The sequence below is a fragment of the Tiliqua scincoides genome, chromosome 6 (assembly GCF_035046505.1).
Source record: "Tiliqua scincoides isolate rTilSci1 chromosome 6, rTilSci1.hap2, whole genome shotgun sequence".
In the NCBI taxonomy this organism is placed as follows: domain Eukaryota; kingdom Metazoa; phylum Chordata; class Lepidosauria; order Squamata; family Scincidae; genus Tiliqua; species Tiliqua scincoides.
Genome location: NC_089826.1, coordinates 24,946,431 through 24,966,307, shown reverse-complemented (window position 1 = coordinate 24,966,307; position 19,877 = coordinate 24,946,431). Strand labels below are relative to the sequence as shown.

Below are 19,877 nucleotides of genomic sequence, written 5' to 3'. Positions count from 1 at the left end.
CATAACAATAAAAGTCAATCGTCTTTGATGGAGTCAAACAAGCAAATGCTATGCTTTACAGAATAAAAGGATCGACTGTCATTACCTCAAGATGGGGAGGGGAAGGGCCAACCTAATCTCCCTTGGCAGGGTATTCCATAGAAATGGGGCCATTGTTGAAAAGATCCTGCTCCTGGTCACTGCTGGCTGTGGATCCATGCGCAGGGCTCCTGTGCCAATCTTAAAGACCAGCAGACTCCTATTGTAGGAGGCAGTTCTGAAGATAATGTGGTCCCAGACAGTCAGCTGGGTCGAAAGTCTAGCCTTGGAACTGGGTTTGGAAGCAGACCGGTATCCAGTGGAGCTCAGCCACTGGAATTCTTACCGCCAAAGCCTGAAATGGTCCAGGGCCAAGTTCCACCTTCACCTACGTGAGCCTGCCTGCCCATCACCTTTCTCATCAGAGGCCTTGCCTCAAGCCCTTTCTTGCTTAGGTATTTCGCATGTATTATGAACTGCTTTGTGGACCTTTTACAGGTGGGATATAAATGTTTCAAACAAATCAACAGACTCATACTGAAAAGAGAAGCACAGGAGGCAAGGTGTAACCTTTTCATTGGCAAGCCTGAGTAGGTGAATCCAACTCAAGCCTTTGCATTCAACTGATAGGGTGTGGAATTTCATGCGGATGGGAGCGGTCGGTCTTAGGCACAATAAGCAAGCTATTTTTCATCCTCCTGTCACCATGTCTGGCCAAATAGTCTCCCCGCCACATAATTTTAACTTCACCTCTTGTTATCACAAAAGTCTGCCTTCTGTTGGGATAACAGAACTCGTTCCAATGAATTATGGCCTATGTTGTCCTATTCTTCAGTGCAACCTATAATAATTCTCTCCTGTGTCAGTGCTAAAAACAAAGTGTTCAGAACTGCTTTCTTGTGTCATTTAGACAGTGAATGTATTCTCGGGTTGTTCCTCCTGGACAGGGATAGGATTGCCTCTCAGCCTGCTCCCTGGGGTATTTGGTGGGCCACTGTGAGATAAGGAAGCTGGACTAGATGGGCCTTTGGCCTGATCCAGCGGGGCTCTTCTTATGTTCTTACTGATACAGCCAATGTTTATGTGGGCACATGGATCCTGCCCAAAGCATTTTACCCATTCTCCTTTGCACTAAACCCTCAGAACTACAGTTCTAGGAGGAGGCTAGTGAGCTCTCGGCATCTGTACCAAACTACAATACCCAGGATTGTTTGGGGGAGAGTTGGAAATAAAACTTGTATAAAGCCAAAATAAGTGCACAGCATAAACATGCTCTTCGTTCATACAGTTCATAAGGTAATTTTAAGAACTGCAATAATATTTACCAGCTTGCAAAATATTCAGGCTGTTCTTCATAGTCCAGTTTGGCCCAACTGTGGCCAGAATATGCTTTGAAGGCCGTAGCCACCTGTTTGATCATTGTATACATTTCTACATAACGTTTGTCAGTACCTGAAACTTGGGATAAAGTATATTATCATCCTTAAGCATGTCTCCAATATAGGATACAGCTGCTACTGCTCTCTGCCAAGGTATGTATCCTTCCTCTTTCTGCAAATAACTTGTTAGGTTTAAGGCATAAGAATAATCCAGAAGTCCAGCCCTGAAAAAGATGAGAGAAACATCAAAACCTGCTTTAGAAATACAGCATACGGAATCATCTGGTTTCAAACTGTTTATCATTGCATTCAGCCACAGTATTATTTTGCTTACTTTTCCTCATGAGTATTTCCATGTTAAATTTAACAGCCAAGGGCCCAATCCTATCCAATTTTCCAGTGCAGGTGCAACCATGCCAATAAGGCATGCACTGCACCCTGTGGTGGGGAGGTAGTCATAGAGGGCTCCTCTAAGTAAGGGAACATTTGTTCCCTTACCTCAGGGCTGCAATGTGGCTGCATCGGTGCTGGAAAATTGGATAGGATTGGGCCCCAAATCCTCAGAGCTGCTGTCCTGAAAACAAATTTGCACCATCAGGCACAATAACTGATGTGTCAGTAGATGGTCACAACCTGTGACATCCCATTGATGTGATGCAATTGCAGTGCAGAAAGCTGTTGTACTGCATGAACTAAATTAGCAGAGCGACATGGAGACAGGGTTGAAGGTGAATAAAGCATCCTGCTTCCATAATCATCTCATTGGTTATAGAGGCTTTGAATTGGCTTGATTGATCCTAAAGGCTTTTAGCCACCATAGAGAAGGTTTATATGTATGATCGACATTCCGGTCATATATATTGCACTAAATCTTACTGGACCCACTTCTCAAACTGTGGGTCGGGATTTCAGGTGGGTCATGTAGCACCTAGCTCAGCCACCACTGAAAATACAGAGCTGAAAATGCAGGGTACAGAGCTGCTGGGCAGGGCAGACTCCCAGTGGGAGAGTGGCCTGGTGCTTTGCCCTGATTAGGTGGGAAGATGGGTCGCTGGAAAGGGGGGAGGGTTGTGTGGTTGGAGAAGGGTGCAAGCCTGTGTTCTGCTTTGACTTCCAAAGCAGAATGTTTTAATTCCGAGCTAAGCAAAATAACACCACGAGCATGCTCTGTAATGGGACCTTTGGCTGATCGTGGCTTAGGTCTGAAGCCTAAATTAATGATGTCACTTCCTGCCATGACATCACTTCTGGTGGGTCCCAACAGATTGTCATTCCAAAAAGTGGGTCCCAATGCGAAAAAGTTTGAGAACCACTGCACTCAATGATTTCAATGCAATGTAGTTGGCCAACAAAATAGCAGGGTGTAGGCTGAGCCACAAGCCTGGCTTGCGTGAATTATGCCACCGCTAGGGAGCAATACACTACAAATGTGACGCAAATAGCATACAAAAGGATTGTGTGTATCTATTGGTGCCATGTGTGAACACCATCTAGGGCTTTAGCAAAGCAAACAGAAATGTATTTGAGCAAATCCTGAGCATCTCGAAATTCCCAATAATGGGCTGGGCTAAGGGAGGGTTGCCAAGTGGTCACGCTTACTGAAACTCTGCCTACATCAGCTCCAGAAGCAAGCAAAGCACTTGTGTTTTAGACAAGATATTGTAATTTTCCAGTCTCTTCAATACCGCAAAGAGGAAATAGAGCAGACTCTAACTGGCTTAATTTCTCATCCATATGGAGTGTTCAACTTGGGAATTTTTGCAGTACTCATAAGCGTTCGGTTTCTGTTGTCTGGCTTTAAGATTAAATTGGGGCACATCAAAAACAAGCAACGATCAACGCTATGCCTGTTGGGGGAAGTTGTAATAATACAGTGATTGCCCTCCAAGCCTGTTTTGGAGATATGCCCAGTTTCATGACAGATCAGTCCAGCATACATAAGGAGAGAAAAATAAACAGAACGAACCTAGCGTGTAGTATGGGGAGAGACAGGAGGACATGTATTCTAAATCTCTTATCCCCTCCAAAAGCTCTGTGATTAGAAATCTCTAACATTGCAATTATAACATAAAGGCTTGCATCAATATAGTTTTGGGATCTGAAACCCTTTAGATGGCATTGCAACAGCAATGTGGGCACTTTTTTCCCTTGGGTTCACTCCACATTGATACCATAATGCTTAAAGGACATGTTTTGTGTGTGCTGCTGACAGCATAGCAGTTTTGTCAAGGAAGGTGCAAAAAGGAATGACATTTGGGATAATAAAAGCTGATCCACCTGCACTTGATCCCTTGTAAAATACACACACACACACACACACACACACACACACACACACACACACACACACACACACACACACAAGCATCAGTAGTGTGTTATCCTATATGAGGATAAGTTAGGGCTGGGAGGTGGTCATGGATCAGAGCCTTGCAGCTGGGTGACAGCTGATTGGGAAAAAAGAGCATGATGGATGTGTGCTTTTGCACAGGTGAAGGAAAGTGCACAACCTGTCAAGGGGGGAGGTAGGAGTGATCTCAGGTGTTGGCTATTGCATCAATGGAAAAGGATTCTTTGACCCAGATTTCCCTTTATATCCCTGCCAAAGACTTTTGCTCCCCCAGCTCTACTACCATCTGAATGGTTCCTTCCTTCCTTCCCTCCAGACCTACTAACTGTCAGTGCTTTCCCTTCTTTCAAATACTTCCTTCACTTTTCCCAAGGCAGCCTTTGGTTAAGGCAAAATCCTCAGTCCCCACTGAATGGGATTGATCGCATTCATTCCTGTTCATTCACTGGCCTCTGGAAGCACTATCTCTGCTGAAGATACGAGGCTTACAATCTGGCAGTTGGTGCCAGGCCAGTTATTTTTGCACACAACTGATCCATACTTCCACTGAGTTGTTCCAGTCAACCTCTTAGCAAGGCTGTGACTTCATTTTGTTTCTACAATTCCATGCCTTACAGATGGAACAGCTCGTCTCAAGTTGCCTTTATGCTCTCTTGGCTTTCTATGGGATTTCTATGAAGAGTCTTCTCCATTTTGAGCACTGATCTTTTTCTGTACACAATACCGTTTGAGTTTTGCTCCTCCAAGCTCTTGCCTCTGCCAGGTGATAACAGACAGGAAACTACTAAAACTGTCATCATCATGTCATGCAATTTGATCTTGGGGTGCTTTTAGAAGGATGACGTTTCAAATGACAGGAGTGCTGACTCCATGTCCTTGAAGTCCACAATCCACACTGGAATGGTGATGATCCCTGGGTGGGCGGCTGCTAGTCCCAACAGCAGAATGGAATCTTGTCAGATTGGTGCAGGTGCCACAATCCAAGAGTTGCAAAAAAAGCCCCAGGCTCCTTAGTACCTTGTCCTGGAGGTAACCTTTCCCAACTTCAAGCTGAGCGCCACAGTGTCTTGTCAGCCTGAGGCAAACCTGCTGCCTGAATGCAGTTCGACTATTAAATCTAGGGAAAGGTTTAGCATTTGCTAAAGTTGGAAGGAACTGTTAAAAACACATGCAGTAGTGGTGAGCATCTGGAGTTACAATTATCAGGGTCAAACTGCATATCACTTTAAGCATGTGCTTTGCAAGAGTGTGACTGTTTTCCAAGCGTTAAGCACCAGCTTTTTCTCACATAGACACAGACACCTTGTGGCTGCTATGTGCCAAGGGGGGAAAAGCTTCAGTAAGAGCCCTGTTCTATTTTCCTCCCCTCCAGTGACGCAGCAGCACCAAAATGGTTAGAGCAGGGAGCGGGGCAGATGCAGAGGTCTTCTCTGGGTAAGGGAGGATCAAAATGATGTCACTGGAAAACCCCACACTCTTACCCAAGAGTAGTACATAAGAAGGCTGGAATTTAGATCAGTGGCTTTCGCTAGGATGGTGTGGGGGGTGTTGGCCACACACAAGAGGTGACACCACTACTGGCCAAAGTTTTTTAAATCTTGGTATTTTTGAATAATACCACCATGTTATATATCAATGGATGCGTAATTTCATGCAGAAAGCAGTGAAACAAACAACGTTAAAATATCTCTATTCTATCAAAAGTTATAGCCAAAACATCAGTAGGGAAGGGGCAATGGTACATCAGCATGCTCATTGCCCAAAGCACTGTCCTGCCCACTGCATGGGAGGAGGTTCATCATAGGGATGACTCGCTGGCCTCCCATATGGGTGACACAAACCCAAATGACGCCACTGACTTGCATACATGTCAGGGGAAAATAATAGGTGAGTCTCCAATGAGGAAGAGAGGAAGAGAGGAAGAGAGCTGAAAGTGAAGGAAGGGACTGGCAAAAACGCCAGTAGATGGAATTTTTCCCCCTCATCTTCCTGTTACAGAATGTGGCATCTCTTGTGACATCACCGAGGGGTTAATGTCCAGAACATAAGAATGTATTTGTTCCTAGGTATCACCTATGAGTTGAGTCATCTCTGTCCCAGAACCAGCCTGAGGTTCTCAAGGTAACACTGCCAAGAGCTTAAGCATATGACCCCCTTGTCTAGAATGTGAAGGGGCTCAATGGGATATGCAGCTGGGTCCCATGAATGTTTATTTTGAATTACATCCCACTGAATTCAGTGATGTTCATGGAACTGCAGCCTTAAGAAAGGATAGACAGAGGGTATTGTTCCAATATGCTTCATATGACTGTCCTGATTATTTTTCTTGACTTAAATATTATCTGTTACGAAGTTAGACTTCAAGATCACAAAGTGCAAGTGGTAATGCGGTATACATACATGAATTCAACTCACTACAACACCTACCTGGCCAATGAAAAAGCATCTTCTAGAAAGCCAGCACGATCAGCCAGGCTAAAATTCTGTGGGAGAAAGATGAAGCAGTTGATGTCTGGTGGGTAAAAACCAAGATGTTCTGGGTAATCAACCATAAATCCCATAAACCACCCGCCAAATTAATTGCAGCAGACTGACCTCATAGCTCTCCATCATATTATTGGCTAAGTCAGCCCAGTATTGCGTTTCATAGTTGACACGATAAAAACCAACATGATCCTTGTTTATTTTCAAGAAAGCATTAGGATTGCTCGGCGGTGTAATAGTGATTCCTGTGGTAGTTAAGAATCAGCAATGAAGATCTTATAAACATGTGGCTACATGAAATAAATACAGACTCCCCAGACATATACTTTTGTTTTCAAATGACATTAGGGAGGACCAAAACTGCATCTAAGAGTTGCTGAAAGATGTAGCAAGAGAGGCCAAGAGTGTGAGATATAAACCTTGTCCTTGGGTTTAAACTCACATCAACTGCAAATTCATTTGCTGTCATCGGAACAGTCACTATTTTCTCAGCTTTAGACTGCCAGGGCTGATAGATGGGCAGTAACCTGGGCCATCATATGGGGCTGCTGTAAATATGATTACTGAGTTACAAGCCTGCAAAATGGCCTTCTACTGAGTTAAACCACTGGTCCTTCTATTTCAGGACTGAGGGCCCAATCCTGAGCAGGGTCAGCCCTGGTGCTGACCTCTGACACTGGAGCTGGGTTTCGCAAACAGGTCATAAGGCATGCCCATGACACCATGTGCTGATTCTGCACTGGCGCCAGACCAATGCCAGTCGGTGCTAAGCTCAGCGCTGGCTGGATGCCGCCCGGAGCTAGGTAAGAGCACCAGGCAGCAGGGGTGGGAGGGTGGGAGGAGGAGGAGGAGGAGTTCAGGGGTGGGAGGAGGCATTCCGGGGTTCAAGAGAGGGCAGGGGGAAGGTAGGGCAGGGGAAGGAACAAGGGCAGGGCTGGTGGAGCTCCATTTTGGAGGACTCTCAACATGGAGTCTCTCAAGTCTGCACTGGCAAAATAACCGTCACAGACTTGAGAAGCCCCATTGTGGGGCTTTCCCTGGGGGAAGGAGACAAAAGTCCCCTGCCCCCAAGGAGACTTCCTGTGGCTGCTGCGGGGCTGCAGGATGCAGCTGTAGCTGCTTTGGAGCCGCTGCACCCGGAATTAGGTTTGGACTGCGACTCCCCAGAGTTGCAGCAATTTCAAGCAGAGGACTTTACAGCCCTACCTGAAGATGCCAGGGATTGAACCTGGGATTTTCTGATAAGCATAGCACGTATCTTACTAGTCACTCAGCTATGGCCCCACCATCAGCTACCATAAGTGAAGTACTTTGAACATCACAAATATGCTTCATATTTGCTAAAAGCAGATATGCTTTTCGTTGACTGTGATAACTTGAATTAAAATCTAAGCACATGTACAGTCCCATTTAATTCAGTGGGATTTACTTCTCAGTTAACATGCATAGGATTGAGCTGCATGTTCCTGATCGATTAAAAAAAATGCCTTTGAATTTTAACCATTATGGGGGGCTATAATAGCATATTTTTCCTAAAATGACCAACCCGTATCTAGCTTTATGGCTTTCATTAGCCTGATGATATTTCTTTTTCTTTCCAGCTACACTTAATCTTCTGTATGTCTTTTCCAATTTATACTTTTCTGTTTTTTCTTTCTAGTCTCAATTCTCACAGAGATATTTCATTTTGAGAAACTACAGCAATAACCCAAATCATTGCTCAAAGCCTGGATTTGATGGAACATCAGATGTCACCCAAAATTCCGCTATTCTATTATTTAAAGCTAAACTGATGACAGCATGAACTTCTTTTTTTAAAATTTGAAATATTCTTATACCACATTTCAGCATAAACTCAGTTAAAACATTCAGTATGAAGCAAGATGAAATAGCAACGGCATGCAGTAAAACAGCTGGACATTAAGAAATTTAAAATAAAAAAAAAACAATAGAAACAATAAGATAAGCAGAAGTGGAAGGATAATATATTATCCAGTAAAATTCAGAAAAAGATAGTTGTCTACATTTGGTGCCTGAAAGTAAGTAAGTGTAAAGTAATGCATATTGGGCAAAAAATCAAACACATATAGGCTAATGGGTTCTGAGCTGTCAGTGACAAATCAGGAGAGAGACCTTGAGGTGCTGGAGTATCTGGATGTTGAAGGGAAGGAACAAGGGGTGCGTTAAGGGCAGGAGGGGTGGATCCGGTGGCAGCAAATTTCATCAGATCCTGTTTGCAACCTTGCACACCCTCGGTTCTCCTCAGACTTGTGCCAGAAAATTGGCTGACATAGGTCAAAGGAGGAGACCCAGGACACAATCCTAAGCACACCCTGGGCAGGCACAAGTCCCTTGCTCTGGTCTGGGAGGGCCGCAAATGTGCTGTAAAGCACGTTTGTGCCTCCTTAGGAGAAAGCCGCATTCGCGCACGGAGGTATACCAGCCTGCTGAGGCCAGATCCTGCCTCCGTGGTGGTGGCAGGTGAATCCACGCTGGCTGAGCTTAGCCAGCATGGACGTCTGGGAGTGTGTCCAAGGAGGGGGAGGGAAGGAGGCGTTTTGGAGCAGGGAGGGCAGACCTTTGGGCGGGCAGGCAGGGAGTGGGAGGCATGGCCAGGACCCAGAAGTTATGCTGGATCCTAGCCCCATTCCTGGGCAGTGCAGAGCAGCTTCAGGCTGTTCTGATCTGCTCGGATTTGCACCACCTCTTCAGGTGGTGCAGATCTGAGTAGACCCATTGGGGCCACTGCGACTCTCCCTGGGGTAAGGGGAAAGTTTCCCCTTGACTTGGGTCGAGCCTCAGTCAGCTGCATATTTGCTCTGGATACAGCACAGGCTAGCCAGCCTGCCTGTTCTGGCACAAGTTAAGATTGTGCTGCCATTGATGATTGGCTAGCCAATCAGGAGGTAAGTAAAATATTTTTACTTGCCTCCTATAGACTGTCCAACTGCTGTCTCCCCACCAGAATAGGGGATAGGATTGGTTGGGAGTGTGGATGTTATCAATTTGGGGGAAGGTAATTTATTAATAGGGCCAGTGGGGGATGTGAACCCCCCCACTGGCAGCACAGTGTGCCTTGTCAATTGTCAAAAAACCTGCTGGTGTGCCTTGAGAACTTTAGTGCCTTGTCAGTGTGTCGTGAGATGAAAAAGGTTGAAAACCACTGTGTTAGAGTGATATTTACAATACTGGAAAGCATGAGAAAGCCTTTAAAAACAATCAAGTAGACATTCTAGGAAATGTAGTCGTGTTCTGATTTATAGTGATAGGAAATGCAAAAACAGTCTCCCTGAACAGTCTACCTGTCTGTTCCTATGCATGACTACTTCAAGTAAATCCCATTGAGGTCAGTGGGAGTTACTTCGTAATAAAGTGTGCTTAGCTTTGGAAGGAGAATATTTAACTACTAGTTTACTATTTCCTTGCTTCTTACTAAAGCTATATATATATATAGCTACTATTAATTCATATTACCTGACAATTCTGATTTATTGTAGAATGTAACATTGGTCACATTTCCCTCATACCATTTCACTGGAATATTCCACGTGTAACTGAAAATTTGGAAAAGAGAGAGTGATATATTTACAATGATGATTACATGCTTAATCAAATCCGTACAACTTTGGGTTCCGTTCTGGTTCTGGTTGATCACCATTTTCCCACTTTCCAGTGCAGTTCCAGTCTGGGCACTAACTTTCAAAAGTGGTCCAGTAACCAGGCATCTTGAGCTGGCTCAGGTACATTTTATGCAGAACAATATCAAACATTTTTGCTTATAATGTGACTCTGTCAAATGAATACAACAATCATTACCAAACTGGTGAAAAATATTTATCAAGTTTCAACAGCTTATTTATTCATTTGAGACTGCAGTTTTGTAATTTTGGTATTTTTCTTTGTAAGGAGTTTACAAACAAAATAGATAAGACAGGATAATAAGTATTAAATATGCCACTGGAAGTGATCATTTATTTATTTACTTATTTTGAACCTGTTACCATGTTTTGCATTTAAGTATTCCGTTCTGGTTCAGGTTCAAGGCAACCAAAAGATTTGAGGGTGGGTCCTGAGTCACTGAAAAAAACTCTCAGAACCCGTTTTGGGGTTCCGGTTTGGTTCAGCTTCCTAGCAGCAATGGCCCATGGTCTTAATAGGAAAGGTATGGCACATCATCTAGTATGCTGATTCCAGTACTACCCTAACAGCACAATCCTAAGTTTGTCTATTCAGAAGTAAATCCCATTGTGTTAAGTGACACTTATTCCCAGGAAAGTGTGTGTAAGATTGCAGCCTACGTGGCAGAATGTCTGCATAGAATCAAACAAACCAAGAGTTGTTCAGTTTGAGGTTTTCATGCAGGGCTTCTATTGCTTATCATCCCCCCAAACTTCCAGTGTGCAAGAAGACACCAAGGGCAAAGGTGTCTCATGTCATGACTTCATTTTTGAGATGAATGCCTGCCTCACTCTTAGTTCTGTTTCAAAAGGACTCATTCAATTACTTGCTCAACACATAGCAGACTCCACTCCTTGGCACAGAGACTTAAACTGGAACCAGCCAACCAGCCATGTATGGAGGCTGACCAGGCCTATATCTAGAAATGTTCTGATGTGTGAGGCCTAAAGGGAAGAAGTATCATTGCAATCATTTGCAGTAGCCAAATGTCATGGTCCTCCCTGGCTTCCCTGATAACAACATTGTCAACTACTGGAAAAACTGTACCTGAATTCAGAAGGTGGTTGGGAAGGATCTGCTTTGGGATCCAGGAGAAAACGCTTTTGTATGATTGTTGAGTTGGAATGCAGGTGAAGCACAGGGTATCCCATCTGCCTGGTCCAAGTGTCCATCACTTCTTTGACGGGTTTACCACTGGCCTAAAAATAATACTGCATTGTCAATTTGAAAAAGCAAAAGAGAACTGAAGAAGGTCATTGCATAAGAGTTTGAGAACCTACAGTCTTCTCTCATAAATACTAGCTTCAGAACCCATTTGGGCCCAGCTGGTACAAATAACTGCATTTATAGACTGTAAACAATGAGACAAAGGCCATCCATTCTCAAACTTTTACACCAAGACCTACTTTTTAGAATGAGAAACTGTCAGAACCCACCAGAAGTGATGTCATGACCGGAAGTAATATCATCAAGCAGTAATATCATCAAACATTTAAGCACTGTTTAAAGTATATATATTTTTAAGCATTGTTTAAAGGATAGATAGATATAGATATAGATATAGATAGCAGTCTGTTACAGATCTGTAACATTCCCCCAAATGCAGTCACATATCATGGTAACATCAAGTCTAACAAATTAAAAATAAAATATTGAAATGAATGAGGACCCACTTGAAATTTGTTTGCGATCCACCTAGTGGGTCCCAACTCACAGTTTGAGAAACACTGCCATAGACAACTACATTCTGGATCTCCTGGAGAGAAAGCGGCAGCTGTGGATATTGCCAGTGGCATAGCTAGTGGAGGTGGGAGGCAGTCTGCACCAGATTCCACCCTTGGGGGTGACACCACAAGTGACCAAGATCACTAAAATTGTGGCTGTTAGGAATAATACCATCATGCTGTATACCTTTGGGTGCATATTTTACAGCAGAATGCAATGAAAAAACTGGAGTGAATTCTATCAAAAGTTATGGCCAAAAAAATAGAAAACAAAATACAACTGTCTTATGCAAGATTTCCTTAATTCAAAATGGACCAATGAGACTGATTATTCAAAGAGCTAATGAGGTGCTATTATGACACAGCATGGAATCAATAAATTGTCAGTAAGGTGACACCTGGGGTGGGTGACCCAGGGGCAGATCCAATGTTTAGGGGGCACCATGAGTACTAACTTAACTCCACAGCCCAGGTCAATCATGTGGGTAGACCTGGGCTCCTGCCCAAACTTGAAGCTGAGATCTACCTGCCTGGTAGACCTGGGCTTCCATTCTAAGACTGCCCTCTGAAGCCAACTCTTCCAGGAGAGTAGACCTGGGCTCCTGCCTGGACTTGAAGTCCAGAGCTACCTGCCAGGTAGACCTGGGCTACCATTTCGTCCTCTGGAGCCACCTTTTCCAGGCTGGTAGACCTGGGCTCCACATGCAGGGGCAGTATGTCACTGAATACTATGGGCACAGGAGTGATAGTAGGGGAGGGTACTGACTTTCATCCATTGCATGTGAGGAGATATTCACTGCATTTATTTTCTGGCTATTATTATTATTCATTTCAAGTCATGACTATTACTATCTCTCAGCCTTACAGGGTTGTTGTGAAGACAAAAGGAGGGAAGCAACTATGCACACCACCCGTACCTTCTTAGAGGTATTATTAATATTTTACTAATTTTACTTATTAATTCAACAATGACAATAATTAAATAATTTTGTCCTATGGGGGTGTCAAAAATTTATGAGCCCCGGGTGTCAAATGACCTAGTTACTCCACTGGATATTGCAAGCCACCTCAAGTCACTTGATCATGATATTGTTCTCAAAAGTTTGTTCCTAACTATTTGGGGGGAAAAATTGATTGAGGAAATTCAGTATGAAGAGGTTGTTAGGAAGAACACAAGGAGAGTTTAAAATTAATACTTTCAGATTTAAAATGCTTGGAACTAGCCTCCCTTTTTCTAAATAATCTCTGAGGAAGAGGGGATGGGCAGGTAACAGCTTCTCCCATCTCAGTTCCATGGTTCTGGGTGAAAGTGTGCTGGCTGGACCGGAACATACATTGGCACTTTTAAAGCCACCAGAATACTCTTCAAGGTGGTATCTGCCAACTTCATTCTAAACACATATTAAAAATGATGAATGTTTCTAAAAGCAAATGGGTTTGAAATAAATTGAGCGTTAAATTATATCTGAAAAGAGATTAATACTTTGCTTTCTTTGCTGGTTTCTTCCTTTGCTCTTTTGGCTTGATTCCCATTATTCTTCAGTGAAGAGCGAGGGGGGCAAAAAACCCAGGAAAGTCTAGCAAACCAAACTCAGACTCAGTGGCATAGCTAAGGGGTGCAGGGGGTACAGTTGCACCAGGCAACAAGCTTTTGGGGAACAACAAGCTGATCTGGACACTAGTGGCCAAAATTGTGAAAAAAATTGGTAGGTATGAATAATACCATCATGTTATATATCATTGGAAAGGTAATTTAATGTAGTATGCAATGAAACAAACCTTATTGGAATATCTGTATTCTACCAAAAGCTATGGCCAATAAACCAGAAAATGTAAACACAACTGCTTCATGGAACAAAAAGTGGATTTTCATAACTCAAAACTGATCTATGAGACTGATTGTTCTGAGAGCCAATGAGATGTTATTATGATACAGGATGGAACCAATAAGGTGTTAATATATGTCAGCTCTCATTTCCATGTATCATAATATCCCTGCTAACTGGGTAAAGAGGTACTTTCAAGTGGTGCTCCTCATATTTAGCAGGGGGAGAATAACTGTCCCTCTTCACCCCAGCAGTGTCTCTAACACAGGGGAACACTTTTTATTTATTTACTTAATTAAATTTGATTTTGTTGTTGGGGGGGCTACAAAATCTTCTTTGACCCCCCCAGGTACAGATAACCTATGCCACTGGCTGGTTGGAGGTAGCAGAGCAAGTGGGTAGTGAGCTTCTGGGGGGAGAAGGTAGGGTTTCCCCCAATTTTCAATTTTTAAAAAGTTGGGTGTGACAGCACCAGTTGGGACATCACTTCCGGGGCATCACTCTGAGCTCGGCACCGGGCTACACTATCATTAGCTACACCACTGATCAGACTCATCCATTTCTAGTAGTCTGATGCAGCGTCTCAATTCACTTGTGCCTTTCCTCCTCTACTATATCCTTTGTACAATGAGGACAGATCACCTTTCTGAATGAGAAAGGTATTGTAAAGACCTATACTGAAATAAGTGATTGTTCCTTCTCTAGTGCAGTGTTTGAATCAGGTGATATAACTTAAGGAGGTGAGGCTGTTGGAGGGAAAGGGTACAGGATATATGTACCCACCTTTCTTCCATGGAAGAAATGCAAACAGCAGCAACTTAGAGTTGTCTATCCTGCCATGTAATATAGTCAGAAGTGCCCTTTGGGAAAGGCAAATGAATAGTCATGCCTGAAAAAGCAGATTTCGTACATTATGGATGAAACACACTGTATATATGGGGACCACATTGCTATTCTTTTGCAGTTTGTATTTACCATCATTTTCTTTCATCATCCTGCCTGGAGCGATTTCCCATAGAAAAATAGTATATAGCTGCTATTGGAATTTTTGGCCCACCAGCAGTATAGTACACAGAAAAAAAAATGGAGCATTTGTTCATAAGATTATAGACCTTGCCAAGTGGAAATATAGTGGGGTCATGAGGCTCTTCATAAGAAAAAATACAAACATTTCAGAACAAGAACTTAAATGTTTATGGAACATACCTCTTCCAGGGCTGCCCAAAAATCATCTGTTTTGGCATTTTTGAACTGATTATTTTTCAAGTAAATCTGTTGGGGGAATATAATAATAGTATTAGAAAATGTTTGTACTCTCACCTATCACAGTAACCTCAAGGCCTGATATAAGAGGTTCTACAGCAGGGATGTCAAACTCATTTCATGTAGAGGACTGAGTAGCATTCATGGTGCCTTCTGAGGCCCGGAAGTGATGTCATTAAGCAGGGAGTGACATCACTAAGCAGATAATGGCCACAAATAAGCACTTCTTGCTCACATAGAAACTCATGAGCTGCAAATGACAGAAGAGAAAATGTGCAAATCTTGTTCAAATTTTCAAGGTATTAGAGAGCCCACGGGTAGCCCAATTCTGAGCTGCCCAGGGCGCCCAGGCTCGGTGGCACAGAGAAGGCGCCTTGGGAGAAGGGGATTTTCATTCCCTTCCCCCAGGTAAGGTAAGCAACCCTGCAATGGGGCTACTCACTTTACCACCGACCTTGGTAAAGGCACCTGTGTAGGGTGCAGACCCCTCCACGAGTGCCTTGGATCCTGCAGAGCAGAGCTCCGTGGACCCACCTCCCCCAGGTACGACTCCAGCCTGCACCCCTCCCAGCGTCACGCCTCTGTGTCATGCCTCCCCCGCCCTCTCTCCACCCCCACTGGCCTCCCCCCTCCCCAGAACGCCTCCTTCCCGCCCCATCCCTGCTCCTGCTTACCATGCTGCGGCACGGCGGTCCTGGAGACCACTGAGCCACGGAGGCTGGGCGACCACCCCGCGCTAGCCCAGCACCAGCCGCGCTGGGCTAGCACGGGTAGGAGCCCATTGGTGTGGCTCGCAAACGTGCCTTATGACACATTTGCAACAGTGCTCGGAGGCACGGAGCCGTGCCGCCGAGAACAGGATTAGGCTCTTATTATGTTGTGAGAACCCAAATATAATGGGGGCCTGATAAATTGCTTCCAGCAGGCCACATCTGGCCCACAGGTCTTATGTTTGACACCCCTGTTCTACAGCATGCAATAGTAACTTCCTGATTGGGTGGATTAGCAGTAAAATTTTTATATTCTCTATATTGGCTTCTTATTGTTTTCTGCTCCAAGTGCCTGGTATTGGGGCCAGGGCATATGAGAGGAATTTTAGCAGGGGGTACAAAGTTTCTTCTGGGCTCCTTCCCAAAGGGGAAGAGGGCAATGGGGGCAGGCAGCACGGGGGGCAAAATAGGGCAGAGGAGGGTGCTGACAGCCACAATAGTCTTTGGAGCCCAGGTCTACTAGGCTTTTTGATGCAGAGCCCAGGTCTACTCAACCATGCAGCACTGGCAGCTAGATAAAGTAATAAGGAAAACTAAACACACTCCTAAGTCTCTGTAAAATTTTTGAAATATAGAAAATCAATTGCAGAAAATTAGCATAATCGTATTTAGGCTCACACTAGAATGGATCAATATGAACTTCCACAGCAGTTTTAGCCCCACAGCTGGGTCCCTGAGCTTCTATAAACTCTTTCATGGTTATGGGATCCACAAGCCAAAGAGCAACTGTAGCAGGCCAGTTTCCTCCCAGATTTGACACTGTGTTAAGGAGGGTCATGGATGCATTCCTGGGCCTGGTGTGCATGGCTTGCAGCAGCAGTTAACACTGCATGCACGTGGTTGTGCCCTAGCATTATGTGCTGGCAGCTAGTTCAGGTGAAATAGGAAAATGTCAAGTCCCAGGAACTTTCTGGGCCCTTTCCTTTGGCTCCTGGGCCCCCTTTCTGACCCTGGGCCTGGGTACAAGTTACCCCCTTTACCCCCCTCTCCTAAGCCCTGGTTGGGGCTGACATATGAAGCTCTAAATAGGTTGGGCTTGTGATGATTATAAGAGGTTTTCATTTTCCCATCTTGACTATTCTAATGATGAGCTGAATCCATGCAGAGAAGCACACAGCGCCAGCGTGGTGTTATATCCTCAGTGTGCTGGTGTATCTGTTGGTATATTACACTTATGTGCGGATGCCACAAATTTTAGGGCTAGGCAAATTTTGGGATGATATTGCACTTAGGCAGCAAATTTTAGAGCTAGGCTGTAACAGAGAGTAAGCAAGGAAATACTAGGCAGGTATATAAACATCAGGGACAGCCAAATAAAATAATCATGCCAGGTTATAAAAAAAAAAAACATTCAGATGTGAGCTTAAGGGTTGTGCACACTTATTTGGGGATAAACCCCACTGAACACCATGAAATGTTTGGCTGAATGGTTATTAGCCTAAACACATTTAGGAAGGACATTACATTGAACAAAGTGGTATTTATGCGTAGACATGTACAGGATCTCAGTGGAGGATGCTGAACATCCAAGATCATGTTTTGCTAAGTGCTGAGCACCCAGCAATTGCAGTGATTTGTGCCCAGAATGACTTTACAAAAAAGAACTCCAGCGAGACAAATAGATGGACGCGTTGTGGATTGAAGAAGAAAAAAATCTGCCCTTGGTTTAAACATAGTTACAAATGCAACTTTCATTGACCTTTAATTATTTTCCCCAATTAAATGCTATTTATGTTACAGTGCAGATTGCTCTCATTATATTCTGGCCCACCTTATATTCTCACTCTGCAAGAACACATCTTAAAATAACTCTCATTCATTTAACAGGACAGGAATTTATAATGTAGGTACAGCATGTAGACTTCAGTAAACACGGCCAGAGCTCTCTCTCCAAGCTCTCCAGTGCTAATGCACTGCCCAATAAATGTGTCAGGATGGAAACTGCTGATTCCAATGTCACTGCTGGATAAAGAATAGATCTGTCCTTTAGAAAGTGTTGAAGCTTTCAACAAAGATCAAAGAATGGATCTTGGACCACGCAAGACTGGAACACAGAGTCAACTTTATTTTTCACCTTCTGGACTGTATTGTCAGGGAACAGCTGTGCTTTTGCTGAATTGTCTTAAATTTTTTTCCTCTCTCCTTTTTTCCCCCTCCAGACTTATACCTTAGATCAGCTTTAAAAAGAACTTGATAAGCCTGATAAAGAGAAAGTTATGTGAGCTACTTTGCTGGGTAATGGGTTCTCTATGGCTATGATTTCATGCCTGTTTTATTAGGAAAAATGGAGGGTTGAATATAGATGGATATGTACCAAGTGGGAACTTATCACAGCGGGTATGTATGTAACTGCTTGGTAAGTTCCAGTGCAAGCTCCAACTTTTGGGAGGGGGGCCCTGGGACAAAAACCCTGATGAGACCCCCACCACCAATGGTGCATTCTCCAGTGTTTGGAAAGCAAGTGCATATGCCTGCTGCCCTCCTCCCCATGGTGCCGAGGAACCGGGCAGTGGACTAGCATCTACAGCTGCCACCTGCTTCTCATGGCCTCCTGGTAAGCCTCTCTATTAGGCTCAGTGCCCCTAGTTGGCTTAGCAGGAGATGGTGGGTAGCAATAGAAGCCAGTGGAAGTAGAGGATGGTCTGTAGCTGCCACTGCTTCCCACTGCTCCATTTAGCAAGCCAGAGCTAAATGGAGAGGCTTACTTGGAGGGGATAGGGAGCAGGCAATATCAGTATGCCATGTTCTTTCTTCCTCTGCTGTGCTGGAGTCAGGACATCCAAGAATGATAAAATTATAAAAAGTGGAAGAGGGTCCATTGCTGCTGCTCCCGCTCCCCACAGTCACCTAGTAAGCATATTGATGGGTCCTGGCTTATCAAGCAGTGGTGAGAAGCAGTGGCAGCAGTGGACGCATTCGACTTGACTAGGCATGAGTGTGGGCTCTTGTGTGGGCAGGGAAATGCCCTACCTGCAGAGTCATACCTGAGTAAGGGCCCAATCCTGACCTGGTGTGCGCCAGCTCAGTGGCGTGGCACGCAGTGTCACAACCGTGCCATAAGGCACTCCTGCGACATGTACCACTCAGCCAACAGGGGTGCTGGATCAGTGCAAATCCATGCTGAGCCAGTGCTGGGCAGAGGACGAGCGACCATTGCCTGGCGCTCGGTGGGAGCGCCAGGTGGCGGAGAGGTAGGTGGGGGCATAGGGGTCAGGCTGGGGGAGGCATTCCAGGGTAGAGGGAGGGCAGAGAGAAGGCGTGGCGGAGAGGGAGCAGGGCAGGAGGAGGGCGGGACCAGATCCAGAGCCACATGTCGGGCCTGGCACAGAGACTCTGCACATGTCGGGCTCAGCACAGAGACTCTGTTACTCTGTGCTGGCTAAATAGCCGGCGTAGAAACAAGTAGTCCCACTGCGGGGAGTTTTACCTTATGAATATTCCCTTACCCCAAGGAGCTGCTGGCAACTGCCTGGCATGCCACGGAAGCCATTTTGGCGCCACGGCAGCCCAGTGCATCAGGCAGCTCAGGATTGGGCTGTAAGCCAGATAACCATACGGTGGGTTATCCAAGGGTTCCACATCCATGGATTTAATCATCATAGAAAATGTATTTTTAAAAATCCTCACACTCTGCTGTAGCCTTGTTTATCTCACCCTCTGCCATTTCACAGTGTTTGCCTTTCACCCGCCCTTTTACACAAGTTTAGGCAATTTATGTGTGTTTTCAGCAATTTGCATATGCTTTAGGGAATGTACACAAATTCAGGCAATGTACACAATTTACACAGATCTATTCCATTTACAAATTTACACTATTTTATCTATGTGACATCTGTGCATTTGAACATCTGCAGATTTTGGTGTCCGTGCAGGGTTTGGGAACCGAACCCCTACAGATACAGGGGGCCCACTGTATTTGTCTGGTTAAATGGAGAGAAAGATTTTAATCAGTCCTTTGCTCCTCCAGATTAATGATCAAGTAGAGATGAGTACAGTAGTTAAATTCTCTTCAACTCTTGTTCAGATGATACAGTTGACCAACACACTGAGTGGTTCCAGACAGACCATAAGTTACCACTTGTGAAACAGTCATCAGGTACTCACTCAGTGACCGAAAGGTAAAACTATACAGTGTCTAGATAGATGAATAGTCTCAGGCTCCCTTAAAGCACACACCACCCTCTCTAGTGGTTCTTACAACTTTCAAGAATAGTTAAAACTTTGACTCACATGTTTGAACCTGGGTGGGGGGATAAGATTCAGAAGCAGAGGCTTCCCTTCCCCCTCCTGGGCCTAAACTGCCTCTGGCCCACCTTCCCCCTCCCAGTTCCCCCCACTTTCCCCCTGTCCTGGAATGCCTTCCCACCACTCAGTGGTGTACTCAC

The 19,877-nt window shown here is 44.6% G+C and overlaps 1 protein-coding gene across 2 annotated transcripts in view; it reads right to left on the bottom strand.

The window, feature by feature from the left end:
- Positions 1–19,877, bottom strand: part of ENPEP (glutamyl aminopeptidase) — a 71,953-nt gene that overhangs the window by 12,621 nt on the left and 39,455 nt on the right. Inside the window, exons 9-14 of one of the 2 annotated variants that reach the window (XM_066631682.1) lie at positions 14,666–14,731; positions 10,957–11,108; positions 9,706–9,785; positions 6,343–6,476; positions 6,175–6,230; positions 1,471–1,621 (exon numbers count right to left, since the gene is read on the bottom strand). In XM_066631682.1, the coding sequence (XP_066487779.1) occupies positions 1,471–1,621; positions 6,175–6,230; positions 6,343–6,476; positions 9,706–9,785; positions 10,957–11,108; positions 14,666–14,731 (639 nt within the window). The remainder of the gene's footprint in view (positions 1–1,470; positions 1,622–6,174; positions 6,231–6,342; positions 6,477–9,705; positions 9,786–10,956; positions 11,109–14,665; positions 14,732–19,877) is intronic. The other variant, XM_066631683.1, reaches the window with a different exon arrangement.